Source organism: Ostrinia nubilalis, chromosome 2 (genome assembly GCF_963855985.1).
Source record: "Ostrinia nubilalis chromosome 2, ilOstNubi1.1, whole genome shotgun sequence".
NCBI lineage: Eukaryota > Metazoa > Arthropoda > Insecta > Lepidoptera > Crambidae > Ostrinia > Ostrinia nubilalis.
The window spans coordinates 11,858,627-11,874,084 of NC_087089.1; the positions used below are offsets into that span (position 1 = coordinate 11,858,627).

The 15,458-nt window shown below is 36.9% G+C and overlaps 2 protein-coding genes and 1 pseudogene across 3 annotated transcripts; 2 read left to right on the forward strand and 1 right to left on the reverse strand.

Moving 5' to 3' along the window:
* Positions 1–136: 136 nt before the first annotated feature.
* On the reverse strand, positions 137–3,039 carry LOC135083931 (esterase FE4-like). Of its 2 annotated transcripts, XM_063978702.1 has the most exons (4): positions 2,928–3,039; positions 2,309–2,574; positions 642–1,939; positions 137–360 (listed from the first exon to the last, which is right to left on the reverse strand). In XM_063978702.1, the coding sequence occupies exons 2-4, from the start codon at positions 2,513–2,515 to the stop codon at positions 156–158; spliced, it is 1,710 nt and encodes a 569-aa protein (XP_063834772.1). In that variant the 5' UTR covers positions 2,516–2,574; positions 2,928–3,039; the 3' UTR covers positions 137–155. The 2 variants fall into 2 exon arrangements, with proteins under 2 accessions (XP_063834772.1, XP_063834763.1); XM_063978693.1 differs by lacking the exon at positions 2,928–3,039 and having other exon boundaries at positions 2,309–2,747.
* A 580-nt stretch (positions 3,040–3,619) lies between these two features.
* LOC135083956 (esterase FE4-like) lies at positions 3,620–9,252 on the forward strand. The gene is made up of 3 exons (XM_063978722.1): positions 3,620–3,856; positions 7,112–8,403; positions 8,738–9,252. Exons 1-3 carry the CDS (start codon positions 3,665–3,667, stop codon positions 8,940–8,942), a joined length of 1,689 nt encoding a protein of 562 aa, XP_063834792.1. The 5' UTR covers positions 3,620–3,664; the 3' UTR covers positions 8,943–9,252.
* Positions 9,253–12,013: 2,761 nt separating this feature from the next.
* Positions 12,014–15,244, forward strand: LOC135083967 (esterase FE4-like; annotated as a pseudogene).
* The last annotated feature ends 214 nt before the right edge of the window (positions 15,245–15,458 follow it).

Here is a 15,458-nt window from a genome sequence, read left to right on the forward strand (position 1 = left end):
AATTATATTATGTAACACAGCTTGCCTTTTAGACAGGTGCATTGCTTTTTTAGACATTTCGTTTAGGTATGGTATTAATTGACATTGATAAAATAGTTTTCTGCAATTTTGTTTTTTTCTTTATTATCTTAAATATACATTAATTTTATTATATTTTAAAGCTCGGAATGCCTAGCAGGCGGCGGCGGCGGCGGCGCGGGCGCGCGGTAGTGGCGCTCGTAGATGGCGTCCCAGAAGCGCGCGCGCTCCTCCAGCAGCGCGCCGCGCAGCCGCAGCGTGCGCGCCAGCGACATGTGCGGCGCGCCGCCCGCGCCCGCCGCCGGCCACGCGGGCAGCGCGGAGCCCGCCGGCACCGGACTCCTGGGAACAAACAAATTTTATTATGATAATGTTACTGCTGAATTTTTTTTAACAAATACTCATTCGACCATTCTGGCACTGATCTTTTGACGTGAATTCACTGGATGGATATTAAACGTGTGAGGATAAAAATATTATTTGCTGTATAAGTGCCAATTTGAAAGAAGATCTATCGAATATCAGCTAATACTCCCTGACAAAAATTTTAAAGTTAGGTTTCAAATTTAAGTAAAATCGATAAAAATATTATCATAAAGAGAAAATGAATGCAATGAACTTACCCTGTAATGATGAAGTTAGTCCACAACTCCCTCATTGTAGCTCTATTGTTTTTATATTCTTCTGTAATGTTATCCTCGCTTCTGCTAAAAACGAGGTTGACATCGAGTACTGCTGTACTTTGAGCACAATGATTTGCGCCTCGTACGTTATTTGTGTAAGGAACTACGAAATTCGGGTCTTCGTCGTCAGTAAATGAGTATTCATATAGATATATCTTATCGTTGCCAGCTTTAACGTGTAGCTTAACAGCTCGAAGAGTAGCATACGCAAATAGAACATCAGTAAAGTAGTCAATATATCCCAATACTGTCTCGCTACTTACTGCTTTATCCCCAAAATAAAATTCTTTTACTTTTCTTGCAACGCTTTCTCGTTCCTCGTCACTTGTGAATTGTAAATCAGCAGGCAAAAAGTCTGAAAACTTTTCATTCATATTTTCCTTCCAGGTATCGAAAAGTACAATTCTTATTAAGCCCTCCATATTGGAAAATCCATATAATACAGGAACTTTTTCATAGTTGCCACTGTTTAAAATGGCAAATGGTGATTCATCGAGGAACGATTCTTCGCTGGTTTTTTTTTCAACGCAAGGTGAAAATCCAAACGTATTATCTTTGCCGGACAAAATAAAACTATCAGTGAATAAGTCATCTAAGGGAGCATTCTTGTAAAAAAGTTCTAATTCATAAATATCATCTAGATTAGTCACATTGAACCTACTTGCATACTCCCTCGCTTTCTTTACAGGGTCAGTTTGTACACTAAATGCGGCAAGATTGGCACCACTCTCTGGTATGACTTTATTAAACAATCCTTTCGTCAATGGAGACAGCATCAAAAGATCCACAGAAGAAGAACCAGCGCTATATCCAGCAATAGTGACGTCATCAGGATTTCCACCAAAACTAGCAATGTTTTTTTTTACCCAACGCAGCAACGCTACCTGGTCCTTCATACCAGCATTTCCTGGAATGTCATTCGTTCCAAGGCATAAGAAGCCAGGGATGCCGAGACGATAGTTAAAAGTAACGGAAATTATTTTTTTACTTTGTTGAACTAACTTTTTTGTCATGAAAAAGTTGCCATATCCCATTTGGTAAGCTCCCCCATGGACATACACTACCACTGGTAGGTTAGTTTCAGCTGTATCTGGTACAAATACATTTGCAATCAAGCAATTTTCTTGAATTATCATAATATCTTGTCCCATAGCATCAGGGAATAAAACTTGCGGGCAAATCAAATCCTTATTCACAGCTTCAAAAGTACTCAACCATGCCGGTGCGGGCAATGGAGCCTGAAAACACACAAGAAATAAACGTTTCTTCAATTATACCAACCAATTAATCTTAATTAAACAATAACACTACAGCATACAGAAATACCAAAATTAAATGTTTATCCCATAGTTTCTTTAGTTCCGTTCCGTTGTTTGTTTTGCTTGTATCTACATAAAGTAGGTAATAGGGATTTGATAACTGTAATAGCTACATTATCATTATCTTTCAAGTGTCTAAACTGTTTTGATTGTATTTGAACAATAGCACATTCAGCTTAACGCTGTGAATATTCTAAAAATAAATCCAAAAAGGCGTCCGATGTTCCGTCGACTGAGCGACGACTATCTTAATTTGTTTTATTCAAGGTTCCAGGAAAGGTGATTTACCTTAAACTTGTTGGGTCCAGTAGGAGCTGTTGCATAAGGTATGCCATAGAATTCGAATAAGTCATGTTCTGGGTCTTTGTATCCTCGGACCGGACCCTGGGATATGCGCACAACTCGTTCTGCTCGTTGCTCACATTGCGAGAAAACAACACAGCATGCCGCGAAGCACACAACCGACACTAAGCGCATCGTGTCAATCACTAGCATCCACTCGTAGAATCATTATCGATCAATGTTTGTTATGTTATCGAATAGGCAAGTTTATACTGTAATCAAATCTAATTATTATAACTCAATATGTTTGTTTCGTTATTCGTACCTATTGGAATATCTTCGTAGATTAGATTTTTATCTAGGTTGCCGACTCGACTCTACTGGAATTTGTTTGCTCCTAAGTTTGAACTCGTAGTCTTTTTTATTAATATTAATTCCACATTGTTTTATTTTATTTTTAAGGAGCAATCAGTAAAAAAATGCTATTTATTTATTACATGCAAAAACGCAATAAACATAATTGAAGGTTGAGTTCTATGGAAAGTATTTTTACTGACTCTATCTGCGTTACGAAGCATGCTAAGAAAGTAAATCATCATCATTAAAATAATATAAAACTACACACCTATCTACCTCTACTTCCATCGACTTTAGTAAGCCATAATAGTTCAAAAGAGCGAAGAGTTAAACAGGTACATAATTGTTGTTTTTTCCCTAAACATTACAAGCAACTGCTCAATAAAAAGGTAGCCTGACGACTGGCTAACGTGACTAAATATAATCGTCGAGGTCACCTCAACAATGTGTTGAATCCGTCGCAGTCGGAATTCTTTATTTGTCAATTACTGGAACATCTAGCAGCACACAGGAAAATTTGTTCGATTCGGCTTTTATTCTATTAGTTAGTATTTCTATACTAATATTATAAACAGGAATCATATTTTGTATTTTTATTATTTTGTTATTCTGTTAAATAGCTTCAATGGTGCGTATTTGAAGCACACTCGTTTTGCCTACGTCGAGTGTTTAAAAAGAGACACGGTGGACAATGGAATTTCAAGATTTGTATTTTTTATATTTTTGTATGTTTGTGGTGAATATGCTCCGAAACTACTGGGCTGTTTTTTATCTCAGCATTAATTACTTAGTTCCCTATTTTTTTTCTGATGAACATAGGCTATTATTATTTTTATTCGAAGATACGACTTCATTTGCTACTCTATTGAAGTGCACAATATTAATTATCACTAGAGCATCGATAAACTCTTATTTTATGAACTAGCTGGAACATACAGATAAGATACGAGGAATATATCATAGTGTTCGATGTACGCTTGTGTTGCAGTCGCGTGACGCGTCAACATGAGGAGTGTGGAGCTAGTTCTGTGTTTGTGCCTGTGTCTGGGCGCGCGGGGCGAGGGCGGCGAGCGCGAGGCGCGCCTGGTGCGCAGCCCGCAAGGCCCGGTCAAGGGCTACAAGGACCCCGGCGACAGCATATTCGTCTTTTACGGGATCCCCTATGCCACAGCGCCTACGGGAGCTGATAAGTTCAAGGTATGATGGTATGATTCACACGTCAGCTGAACGCAAATTTTGTAATCACTTTTCCTTGTAACATTTTGCATACCACTTCCTGGGCACTGCTTTTTAAATGTGTTAGATAACAATTAAATATTGGGATGTTATTAATCGCACATCAAATAACTTATCGTATATCAATTTATTTTCATCAATTTTAACTTTTACATCAAATAAATTATTTCATTGCAAATAAACAAATTGTTTAACAAAACTAGTACTAGAAATAATACGAAAATACACATCAAAAGTGTAGGTACTATATTTTTTTCTCAAACGCGCAACAAAAATGTTGTTTGATGTGCAAAAATATTATTTTCTCATCAAATATACTAATTGCACAGCAAATTTACCAAAACGTACATCAGTGATACTCATGGGTCAATTTCCCAAACACATTTTTTGAGCGGCGTAGCTGAAAATCATATGTTTTTTATGACATAGAACTTTGATTTTTTTTTACACGAAAATATACAGAGGTTCCATTTTGAGGACAACATTATTAATGAGTATTTTCTTTTACAAATTCGACAAAAAATAATTGAACTAAGCGTTTCTAATTTTGGTGCAGTGTCCACGTCCTTAATTTCTTACAATATGTATTTTTTTAGCTGAAGATCAAAACAGAACTTAGGGAAAAAGTATATTTTTGGATTATACAATCTATCTATTATCTAAGATTATCAAATTAAACAAGTTTCCCAAATAACTGTGATTAAGTCACGTCCTTAAGTTTTGTCCGCGAAAAATTTATGATTTTGGTGTCAATAATGAAATAGCTCGTCAGTTTCTTTAAAGATCAAACAGGATTTAAACACTCCCATCATTCGTTAGGTTTAGTACCGCCCCCGCGAGCAGTGACGGCAGACGGGTGCAAGACCTCTGCGTCTTCCCGCCAAAAACGTAAATGTGTTGTTTTTTTTTAAACGGACAACAATTCTGCAATTTTGGTGTCTTTTTGTATAAGATTTCTAAGCTATTCTTTTTAGTTGAATTCCTCGTATAATGTAAAGGAACTGTTTTCATACCATGTGTTTAAAATGTTATTGTTATATTTAAAACAGATTTCATATAATTTAGCTTTTTCAACGAGAATCTAATTTTGGTGAGTCAATTTTGGTGTTTTTGGTGGTGCACCAAAGCATTTTTAACCGACTTAACTCCGTCAATTGTGAACCGATTTTCAAAATTCTTTTTTTGTTCTATAGGGTACACTTATGTGGTGGTCCCATTGTCACCAAGTCAGGATCTGATGATGGGATCCTAGGGAAATCGAGAGTAAACCTCAAATTTTGTAGGAATGCAATACGTTTTCTAAAGTTATTCAAGTAGTCATCATCTAATGTTGATGAGGTGATGATGGAAGGTAAAACTCCTTAACGCTTAGGAGTTGGAGGATAATTCTTTAAATATTTTAGGTACGTATGTACATACAGTTGTATTATTTCAGGTATTTAAGATGAGCTGATGATGAAAGGTCAAACAACATAAGTTAGGAGTTAGATGATACTCAATACTCATTTGTTGATACATACATTGACACATGATACATTGATACTTTTTAGTTGCCGATATTTAAAGTAGGGAGCCTGTATTTTGCTAGGAAGATTATTTACACTTGGATTGTGATTAAGACTATAATTTTCCATTACAAAATGGAAAATTATAGTCTTAATCACATTAAACATAGGTACTGTCCCTCTTCAGAGACAATAACAAGGACTAATCAACTAAAAAGCATGAAAAAAAATAATTTAAACAAAAAAATTAAAACCGACGCCAACAATCACTTAAAAGTAGAAAATAAGTACGTCGTTATTTATTTATTAGGACAATATACCATGATTAATATTTTTGGAGTCGGTGCTGGTAAATTTAAAACCATTTCTTGAGCTTGGCACTAAGATATGACCGACTGACAGCATATTTTCTAATTTTGGTGCTTTAATATAAATTTTGGTGTTCTCTTAATTTTGGTGTAAGGAAAATCTAAAAAACTACTGGACAAAATTTAATGTCTTAATCATTTTAGAAACAGTATAAGTTTCCAATAAATTTGATCTATAATTAAAGAATAAAAATACACAAATAACAATTTCCACCAAAATTAGGCAAAAATATGCACTTGTTGAAATTCACCCTCATATCAATATATGTATATAACTATTCTTGCAACATGTTTTGTAATAATAATATGCATTTTAAAAGTTGCTCAACAATAATATCTCAAAATTTCAGAGAACTTGTTCGGCTTTAATAATAATTTTAAAATCAAAATAATGTTCTTTGTAATAGCATTATTTCTAAAAGTTGAACTAAAAATCTATTTTGCCTCTTTTCTAACACTTAATGCCATTCAATAATGCAGTCCTGACGATCCACGGACATGAGTCGGCGACTTTTCGCCGACAAACAAAAACGGTGACATGATTCGTTTGAAATAAGGCCGCCGACACCAAGTCGCCGGACTTGGTGTAATGTGTACAAGCGAGATGGATTTAAAAAAATGCAGGATGAATGTTAAATGTACCTGTTTTTTTTTAAATAAAGTATATTATGCGAGCATTTATAGGGCTTGCAATTCGACTCAAGTATGTCACATCGCCTGCAGAGGCCAAAAATATACCTATTGGCCAAAAACGCAAGCTTGGACGTTCGATTATTATGGCAAATAAAGTTATATTTTATTAAGATAAACTGCAGTGCACGATAGAAAAATTGAGAGTAATTTTTAAAATAAATGATGTACATTTACTGTGCGCAAGTTATTATTAGCTATGCATTCATAAAATAGCTTCAATTTTAAATAAACAGCAATGCGTCACGAACTTAAATTGCTGCTAAGATTTTAATATTTTGAGGTAATTATTTTGCTGTGCAATCAGTATTTTTGCTTAGAATTCGGATTTTTTTTAGTATGCAAAAGGATGATTTTTTGACTTGCAGTTAAATACTACCCTTAAATATTGGATTAATACATATTTTATTGATATGTAATAATAATAACCTTTGCAATCATTTCATTTCTCAGGAGCAATTAACTTAGAACCTATTAAGCTAGTCTTTGATTTTTTAGTAATACGAGTACGATTAAGTAGGCCATACTAAAAATTCAATCATTGATATCACCATCATAATATAAATAGTCAAGGGCTTTTTTCCTATAAAAGTGTATGTTAAAAAATCTTCGCATAGTTATGCAATACTAACTCGTCTATTATTTCGTTTCAGGCTCCTCTTCCTGCTTCAACGTGGTTAGAACCTTTGGAAGCTGTTGACGACAACATAATATGTCCTCAAGCTGAACTTCATCATGTTGCCTTCGAAAATAAGACCAAACAGGAAAACTGTCTTATTGCAAATGTTTTCGTACCAGATACCAACCAAAAGAAACTACCAGTGGTAGTCTACGTGCATGGAGGAGCATACCAAGTTGGGTTTGGAAATCTGCACACACCCAAAAACTTAGCAAGAAGCAAGAGAGTTATCGTAGTAACATTCAACTATCGCCTCGGAGTTCACGGATTTCTTTGTTTAGGCACTGAAAAAGTACCAGGAAATGCTGGAATGAAAGATCAAGTACAACTTTTACATTGGGTCAAAAGAAATATAGCAAGTTATGGGGGAAACCCAGAAGATGTCACCCTAGCAGGGTACAGTGCAGGCTCTTCAGCCGTCGATTTGTTAATGATTTCGCCTATTACCAGAGAGTTATTTAACAAAGTTATTTCTGACAGTGGATCAAACTTAGCCCCTTGGTCAGTTCAAGTAGACCCACTTGAAAATGCAAAAATCTTTGCAAAATCGAATGGTTTTGAAAATGTAGTTGACGTGTACGCTTTGGAAGAGTTCTACACTACAGCAAGCTATGATGTGCTAACATCAGACCCTTTTATGGACAGAACTGACTTTACGTTCGTGTTCTCACCATGTATAGAACGTAACACAGAAGGTGCTTTCCTCACTGAATCTCCATACAACATTTTAAAGAACGGCAACTATAGAAAAGTGCCAGTTTTGTTAGGTTTTGCCGGAATGGAGGGCTTATTCAGATTAAATCTATTTGAAACGTGGAAGGATAAAATGAACGCAGACTTCTCTGCTTTTCTACCGCAAGACTTACAATTTGAAAGTGAAGAACAAAAAGCAGCAGTTGTTAAAAATATCAAAGAGTTTTATTTTGGCAAAAAACCAGTTAGTGCAGATGAAGAATCTGTATTGTCTTATATTAATTTTATGTCTGATTTATATTTCACTTATTCAACTTTAAGAGCTTTGAATTTGCACGTGAATGCAGGACATGACAAAATATTCTTGTATGAATACAATTTTGTTGAAGACTCTACGCCTATTGTACCCCATACACAAGACGTGAGAGGAGCTACACATTGTGCTCAAACCATCGCTGTACTTGATGGAAGTAATATTGATGTGCCTTCCGAAGACGAGAGTAATATCTCTGACGAACTAAGAACTATGAAAAAACTAATGCGTGAACTATGGCTTAACTTTATGATGACGGGGTAAGTTCTCTTTACAATAGATTATACAACTATGTAGTTGTGACTTTTCAGCACATGTATTTACTAAATACATTTTACTTACTAAAATGACTGTCCGTCGTTTTTCAAACTTTAACTTGTAACGCCCGTATTCACAAACATTACTATGAGGTCTCACAGTGCACGTGGACGCACAGGGTGACACATGAACCAGTCACAGAGCTCTATTCAATGCTGTGCGTACGATTTGCTGCTTCACTTAAGCAAGCATCGTTTATGAATACGGGCGTTAATTGAATTTCACACCCACCAGTCTAATCAGAATAGAAAGATTTTATTTAAACTTTGTTCCCAGGAGTCCGGTGCCGGCGGGCTCCGGGCTGCCCGCGTGGCCGGCGGCGGGCGCGGGCGGCGCGCCGCACATGTCGCTGGCGCGCACGCTGCGGCTGCGCGGCGCGCTGCTGGAGGAGCGCGCGCGCTTCTGGGACGCCATCTACGAGCGCCACTACCGCGCGCCCGCGCCGCCGCCGCCGCCGCCTGCCAGGCGTTCCGAACTTTAAAACATAATTATAATTTTTGTAAAATTGTGAGCTCTGATGGATGTTGGGCCCCCGCCCACTGTGATATGGAATGCCAGGGGCCAGTCCCCCCCCTGAAAAATAATACGCTAATGCTGTCCTAACTATTATCGTAATATGAAATAAATGATTATTATTTTACTACAATTAATGTAGTTTTATTCTTTACAAAGCTATCATTTGGGGGGTAGTATTTAACTGTACCCGGTCTAACCCGGTTTACCAGATTACCGGAGTACAAGTCTTACCTCCGTAATACTTGCTAAAGAGGTTTCAGTATTGTTTTTTTTTTTTTAAATAATGTTGTATATAAAAGGTATACAGTATGGAGGGACGACAGACTGGGTTTGCGCTGGCCCTTTAAGATATTAAATATAATGTACCGAGGTACTGTGACAAATAACCAAATAATCTTAAGTAGAGAATGGGCGTTAGAGAAATACAAGGGCTACATACTTTTTTCCGTGAAAGTAGAAGCTCGAAGGAGGTGAAACGGATGAAGAGCGTGCTTTTTGACTTTCCTTAATCCGACCAAAGTCCACGCGGGAATCCACAAGATAATATTTCAATATTATGACTTGATGCGAGCAATAAGCAAGGATCAATTAATTATATGTTTAATAGACAGTCATGACTCACTGATCAATCAATTCAATCAATTCGATTCAACGTCATCCCCTTAGGGGACCCCGTCTCACCTCCTTATGGGCTACATTTTGAAAAATCTTTTCTTAGACCCCTAGAGCTTTTAAGGAACCTATGTGCTAAATATCTCTAGCCCTATGTCTAGCCCAGCGGTTTAGGCTCTGTCAATAAGTCAGTGGTGATAATAGTAGTAACAGTCGGCCGTTTGGTGTAGTGGTTCAGAACGGACTACTATGCCGAGAGGTCCCGGGTTCGATTCCCGGCCGGGCAGAAATTGAAATGATGAATTTTAATTTCTGTGACGAGTGGCTGGCTGGGTGTTTTCTATGTATAATCTAAATAAATAAAATGTTTATGTAAGGTGTTATTTTTTATACTGATCATACTTTACCAACGCATCTAATAAAATCATACAAATACAACCCAAGTGTTTTTAAAAAAAAATTCAGGCTAGTTTTTGTTTTTACTTTTCCTAACAAAAAAAAGATATTATTTTTACAACCATCCTGTCTTCACTCACTGCCTCTCTCTCTTTCTTTACTCATTTCATTCATACGAGTACGAACAATGGCCGCGCGCGTTCATTCAACGTTCACAACTTCACACACATAAAGGTTAGATTACACTAAACCTACGTTACCAAAAATTATCACTCGTGAGTATGTACGATGTTACGTCATGTTAATAGGTACTACGCGCTGGGAGAAACAAAATCTAGCCACATAAGTAGGTAAATAAGTGTATTTTCATTAGTGTAATAGCGGGGGACTTTTCCAACGAACCGAGGCGAATCATCCGTGTTAAACTAGAAATTTAAAAAAGGATAGAAATTGGAATTCAATATCTACGGTTTCGTTATGCCTACGCAATTTATTTAGAGACGTAATAAAAAATTGATAGGTACATACCTATTACTACTTCGCTTCGCGTCAGTGGAAATGCACCCTAATATTGAATATGAATAGGTGTTGTAAATAAAACTCACTGATCAATTTTCCTGGTTTTAATTCCTAAATTATGATTTGCCATCACACTTTACATTCATTGATTTTACTTATTCACACATTTACCTAGGTATTTTGAATGTTGTTATTTAAAGTTCCTAGGTTATTATTGTAATGATTTTAGAATTTATATTGTATTTTATACGATTATTGGTTACTTTTAAATAGTTATTGCAACAATTTTAGTATTTGTATTGTATTTTAGAAGAACCCAAAAACCCATTATTAAATTAAAATACTTTATTTGATTACTTCCTAGGCATTTTGCAGACATTAGAATGATTTTAGAATTTATTTTGTATTACATCCAATTATTTCATATTTATTATTTAATTTAATTATTTTAGATTTTTATTGTATTTATTTTAGTATTTTAAAAATTAAAAAACAGCTAATTATTTAATAAGTATTGCATTTGACTAGTTCCGGGGCATGCCGTCGATAAGTCGTTTTGAACCGGTCGACTTTCACTGATGGAAGGGGAAGTTACCTTATCGCTGGCATGCCGCTGGACAGTCAGTTCGATTTGAGCGTTCGAAGCGAGAGGTACTATTAGGTTGACGTCATAATGTCGGAATTGTGTAAATCAGTGGTGCTGAAATACAAGTTAAACAACCTACAAGAGTGTTTCATTTCAACTCAGAAGTGGTACGTGATCTACAGCTCATAAGATACGTTTTTATTTATTTGGTTAAAAAAGTAATTGATTTTAAAAGTTTAAGTAGAAAAACGTATGAATATTTCGTTTAATGCATGAAATAGTTATTTTTAAAACGAGGCTAGACGCGCCTCCAGTTTATCAGGCTAGATGCGCCTTAGACTATGACTAAGACTATGACTATGACTAAGACTTAGTATAACGAGGCTAGACGCGCCTCCAGTTTATCAGGCTAGATACGCCTTAGACTATGACTAAGACTATCACTATGACTATGACCATGACTAAGACTTAGTATAACGAGGCTAGACGCGCCTCCAGTTTATCAGGCTAGATACGCCTTAGACTATGACTATGACTATGACCATGACTAAGACTTAGTATAGCGAGGCTAGACGCGCCTCCAGTTTATTAGGCTAGATGCGCCTTAGACTATGACTATGACCATGACTGACTTAGTATATCGAGGCTAGACGTGCCTCCAGTTTATCAGGCTAGATGCCCCATTGACTATGAGTAAGTAGGAGACATGTAGAGGCTCCTTAAGAACAAAATATTCGACCATTTGTAAGTACTTTTAATTAGTCTAAACGAATAAAGATATTTTGACTTTTGGCTTTGACTTTGACTATAACTATGACTATGACCATGACTATGACTTAGTATAACGAGGCTAGACACTCCTCCAGTTTATCAGGTTAGATGCGCTTTTGAATATGACTAAATATAACGAGGCTAAACGCGCCTCCAGTTTATTAGGCTAGATGTGCCTTGGACTATGACTATGACTTAGTATGACGAGGCTAGACGTGCCTCCAGTTTACCAGGCTAGATGCGCCTTAAGGGCCCCATTGTTTAGGATGTCTCTAGAATAAAAAGCCTTCTATTGCTGACATAACAAGGAAGCCGTCCAGTTGTCACATGAGTTGTGTGTGTAGGTCGCACTGAATAAAATACAAATATAAATACAAAATCTTTATTTGTGATGCATAAGTATAATAGAAACATGTCACAATGGTATTTTACTACACTTTGCTCAGGGAGGAAAACGCTCTAATAGCAAATGTTTTCGTCCCTGACACCGACCAAAAAAACCTACCAGTCCTCGTCTATGTTCACGGGGGAGGATTCCAAATTGGCTTTGGAAATATGGTATCTCCCAAAAACTTGGTAAGAAGCAAAAAAGTCATTGTAGTAACATTCAACTATCGCCTCGGAATATACGGATTTCTTTGTTTAGGCACTGAAAAGGCACCAGGAAATGCTGGAATGAAAGATATGGTAGCTCTTTTACATTGGGTCAAGAACAATATTGCAAGCTACGGGGGAAACCCAGAAAATGTGACCATCGCAGGCGGAAGTGCCGGATCCTCAGCCGTAGATCTATTAATGATTTCGCCCATTACAAAAGGCTTATTCAACAAAGTAATTCCAGAAAGTGGATCTAACTTGGCCAATTTTTCAGTTCAAGTTGATCCCCTAGAAAATGCAAAAACCTTTGCTAGATCCAAAGGCTTTGAAAACGTAGATGACGTGTACGCTTTGGAAGAGTTCTATACTACAGCGAGTTATGACGTGTTGACATCGGACCCCTTTCTTGACAGAACTAATTTCACTTTTGTGTTCTCACCATGTGTAGAGCGTAATACGGAAGGTGCTTTCCTCACCGAGTCCCCGTACAATATTTTAACCCAGATACTCCTGAAACTTTTTATACTTGTCAATTTTTATAAATTTTTAGTATGTTTCTAAATAGAGGTCAAGTGTCCACAGAAAAATATTAGAAAAATTCTTGGTCAACTGGAAAAGCCGGAAAATGGGTGGTGTTTTAACACCTGGTCGGAGAATGGACTACTACTACGAGAAAAAATTATACTATGATTTTGTTAGGTTCAAGAGTTAAAAACGAGTTGTAAGTTATACTGATTTATTAAAAAAATACCAAAATCTTATTCAGAGGAGGTAGGAGGATGGTAGAGACATAAATCATAGCCTAGGATGCTTTAGTACGTGGCGCATATTTTACACCAAATTGATTTTTTCTTGCGAATTTTACATGTCAGTTGCGTGTAGTACTCGTAAGTAAAGTAGTACATAGGGATGTAAGCTCCGTGGACCCTGGTTGTGGCGCCATTCTTCATAAATATTCTTTCGGAGTATGACTTTGGCACAGAACTTTCACAGAAGGTACTTGCACTATATTGCATTGTTGTAATTGTGATTGCGGTAGGTACTTTCATGGCAGAAGAACTAACTGCATTGGTGACATCGTTAGATTCATTTCGTCTTACTTTAAAAAATTCAGAGATCGGACTGTTATCATCTTTATCTGAAGAAGACTTGTACTGTAGGTACTTCTGCCTCGGCTCTAAGTTGAGAACCTGGAGTTCACGAAAAATAGCAATAGAAAACTTACACGCTATAAGTAGTAATGCAGAAGCAACGGATGAATATTCTGGTGAAGAAGACCACGTTACCTTACAAAATCTTCCAGGTTATAGTTAGATAAACGGAACCAGGCTAACCTGGAAGATTTTGTAAGGTAACGTGGTCTTCTTCACCAGAATATTCATCCGTTGGTTCTGTATTAGCATTTTCTGGTGGTAAAATTGCTATGTAATTCGGTATCTGAGCATCGTCGTCAATGTTTTCTAATACGTCTACAATTCGTGAAGTCTCAGCGGTCTTTTATATCGTGGCCTAAACTTTTAATAAATATACAGGTTAGACGTCGATTATGCGACCAGGTGTTAAAACACCGATTGTAATTTTGTCATAAAAAGTCTCAAAAATGTAAAGCTTTTCAAAAACATATGTTTATAGTTTTATAGCTAACAGTAGTACATAAAATAATAACTAGTATAATCTGAGGTATTACTAGCAAGTTTATGAAATATCTTACCTTTTATTAGACGTTTTTGCACAAAACTAAACAACAGAATTCAAAATAATAAAAAACTAACAAAATAAAGCAAATATGCGATATCGAACATACTCAATTACAGCTTGATTCGTAATGAAGAGAAAATACAATCAGGTGATCCGTTTGCTCGTTTGCCTCCTATCACATAAAAAAAAAAAAAAAAAAAAAAAAAAAAGAGGATATTCCGAACTACTTTTTAGCGGTGTTATAACGCCTGGTAGGAGTAAGTGGGTTAAAGAATGGAAACTATAGAAAAGTACCATTACTGTACGGTTTTACTGGAATGGAGGGTTTAATGCGAATCCATTCATTTAACTTTTTGAAAGATAAAATGAATGAGAACTTCTCTGCTTTTCTACCGCAAGACTTACAGTTTAAAAGTGAAAATGAAAAAGCAGCAGTCATCCAAAAAATCAAAGAGTTTTATTTCGGTAATAAACCAGTTAGTGCAGATGAAGAATCGGTATTGTCATACGTAGATTTTGTCTGATTTATTTTTTACGTATCCTACTTTAAGAGCTGTGAACATGCACGTGAAAGCAGGGCACGATGAAATATATTTGTATGAATACAGTTTTGTAGAAGACTCTACGCCTATTGTACCATATACCAAGAACGTGCGAGGAGCAACTCATGGTGCTCAAAGCAAGGCTGTATTTGATGGAGATGAAAATAATTGGCAAAGCAGTGACGAGAGCAATATCTCTGAAGAACTGAAAAACATGAAGAAAGTTATGAGAGAACTATGGCTTAACTTTATGACAACGGGGTAAGCTATCCTCAATTGAATTCCAAACATTTTAACGCTCAGTATTTACTTAAACTACATAATTATTTGCCTGTTCCCAGGAGTCCGGTGCCGGCGGGTTCCGCGCTGCCCGCGTGGCCGGCGGCGGGCGCGGGCGGCGCGCCGCACATGTCGCTGGCGCGCACGCTGCGGCTGCGCGGCGCGCTGCTGGAGGAGCGCGCGCGCTTCTGAGACGCCATCTACGAGCGCCACTACAGCGCGCCCGCGCCGCCGCCGCCGCCGCCTGCTAGAAGAATCGAACTTTAAAATTAGAATAAATTTTAAAATGAAAATGAGAATTTAAATCTGTCTTTTTATTTTTTGTCAGAGTTCAGTATCTAAGTAGGTACCTAACTTGAACGTAGCTAGGCGTTATTCATCTAAACTCAGCTTAATCTACTGGTATGTTCTTCTTACAAACTTCTTGTTTAGTTGTTTTCCTTGTTTTCTTCTAGGGGTCCGCAGGGTGTCCAATTTATGA

What these genes read in the sequence shown, in the direction of transcription:
- LOC135083956 (XM_063978722.1), top strand. Translation starts at nt 3,665, where the DNA reads ATGAGGAGTGTGGAGCTAGTTCTGTGTTTGTGCCTGTGTCTGGGCGCG. An exon ending in CGGGAGCTGATAAGTTCAAG is followed by an intron (nt 3,857 to 7,111) that starts GTATGATGGTAT and finishes ATTTCGTTTCAG; the next exon opens with GCTCCTCTTCCTGCTTCAAC. An exon ending in CTTAACTTTATGATGACGGG is followed by an intron (nt 8,404 to 8,737) that starts GTAAGTTCTCTT and finishes CTTTGTTCCCAG; the next exon opens with GAGTCCGGTGCCGGCGGGCT.
- LOC135083931 (XM_063978702.1), bottom strand. Translation starts at nt 2,515, where the DNA reads ATGCTAGTGATTGACACGATGCGCTTAGTGTCGGTTGTGTGCTTCGCG. An exon ending in CTGGACCCAACAAGTTTAAG is followed by an intron (nt 1,940 to 2,308) that starts GTAAATCACCTT and finishes GTGTGTTTTCAG; the next exon opens with GCTCCATTGCCCGCACCGGC. An exon ending in ACTAACTTCATCATTACAGG is followed by an intron (nt 361 to 641) that starts GTAAGTTCATTG and finishes GTTTGTTCCCAG; the next exon opens with GAGTCCGGTGCCGGCGGGCT.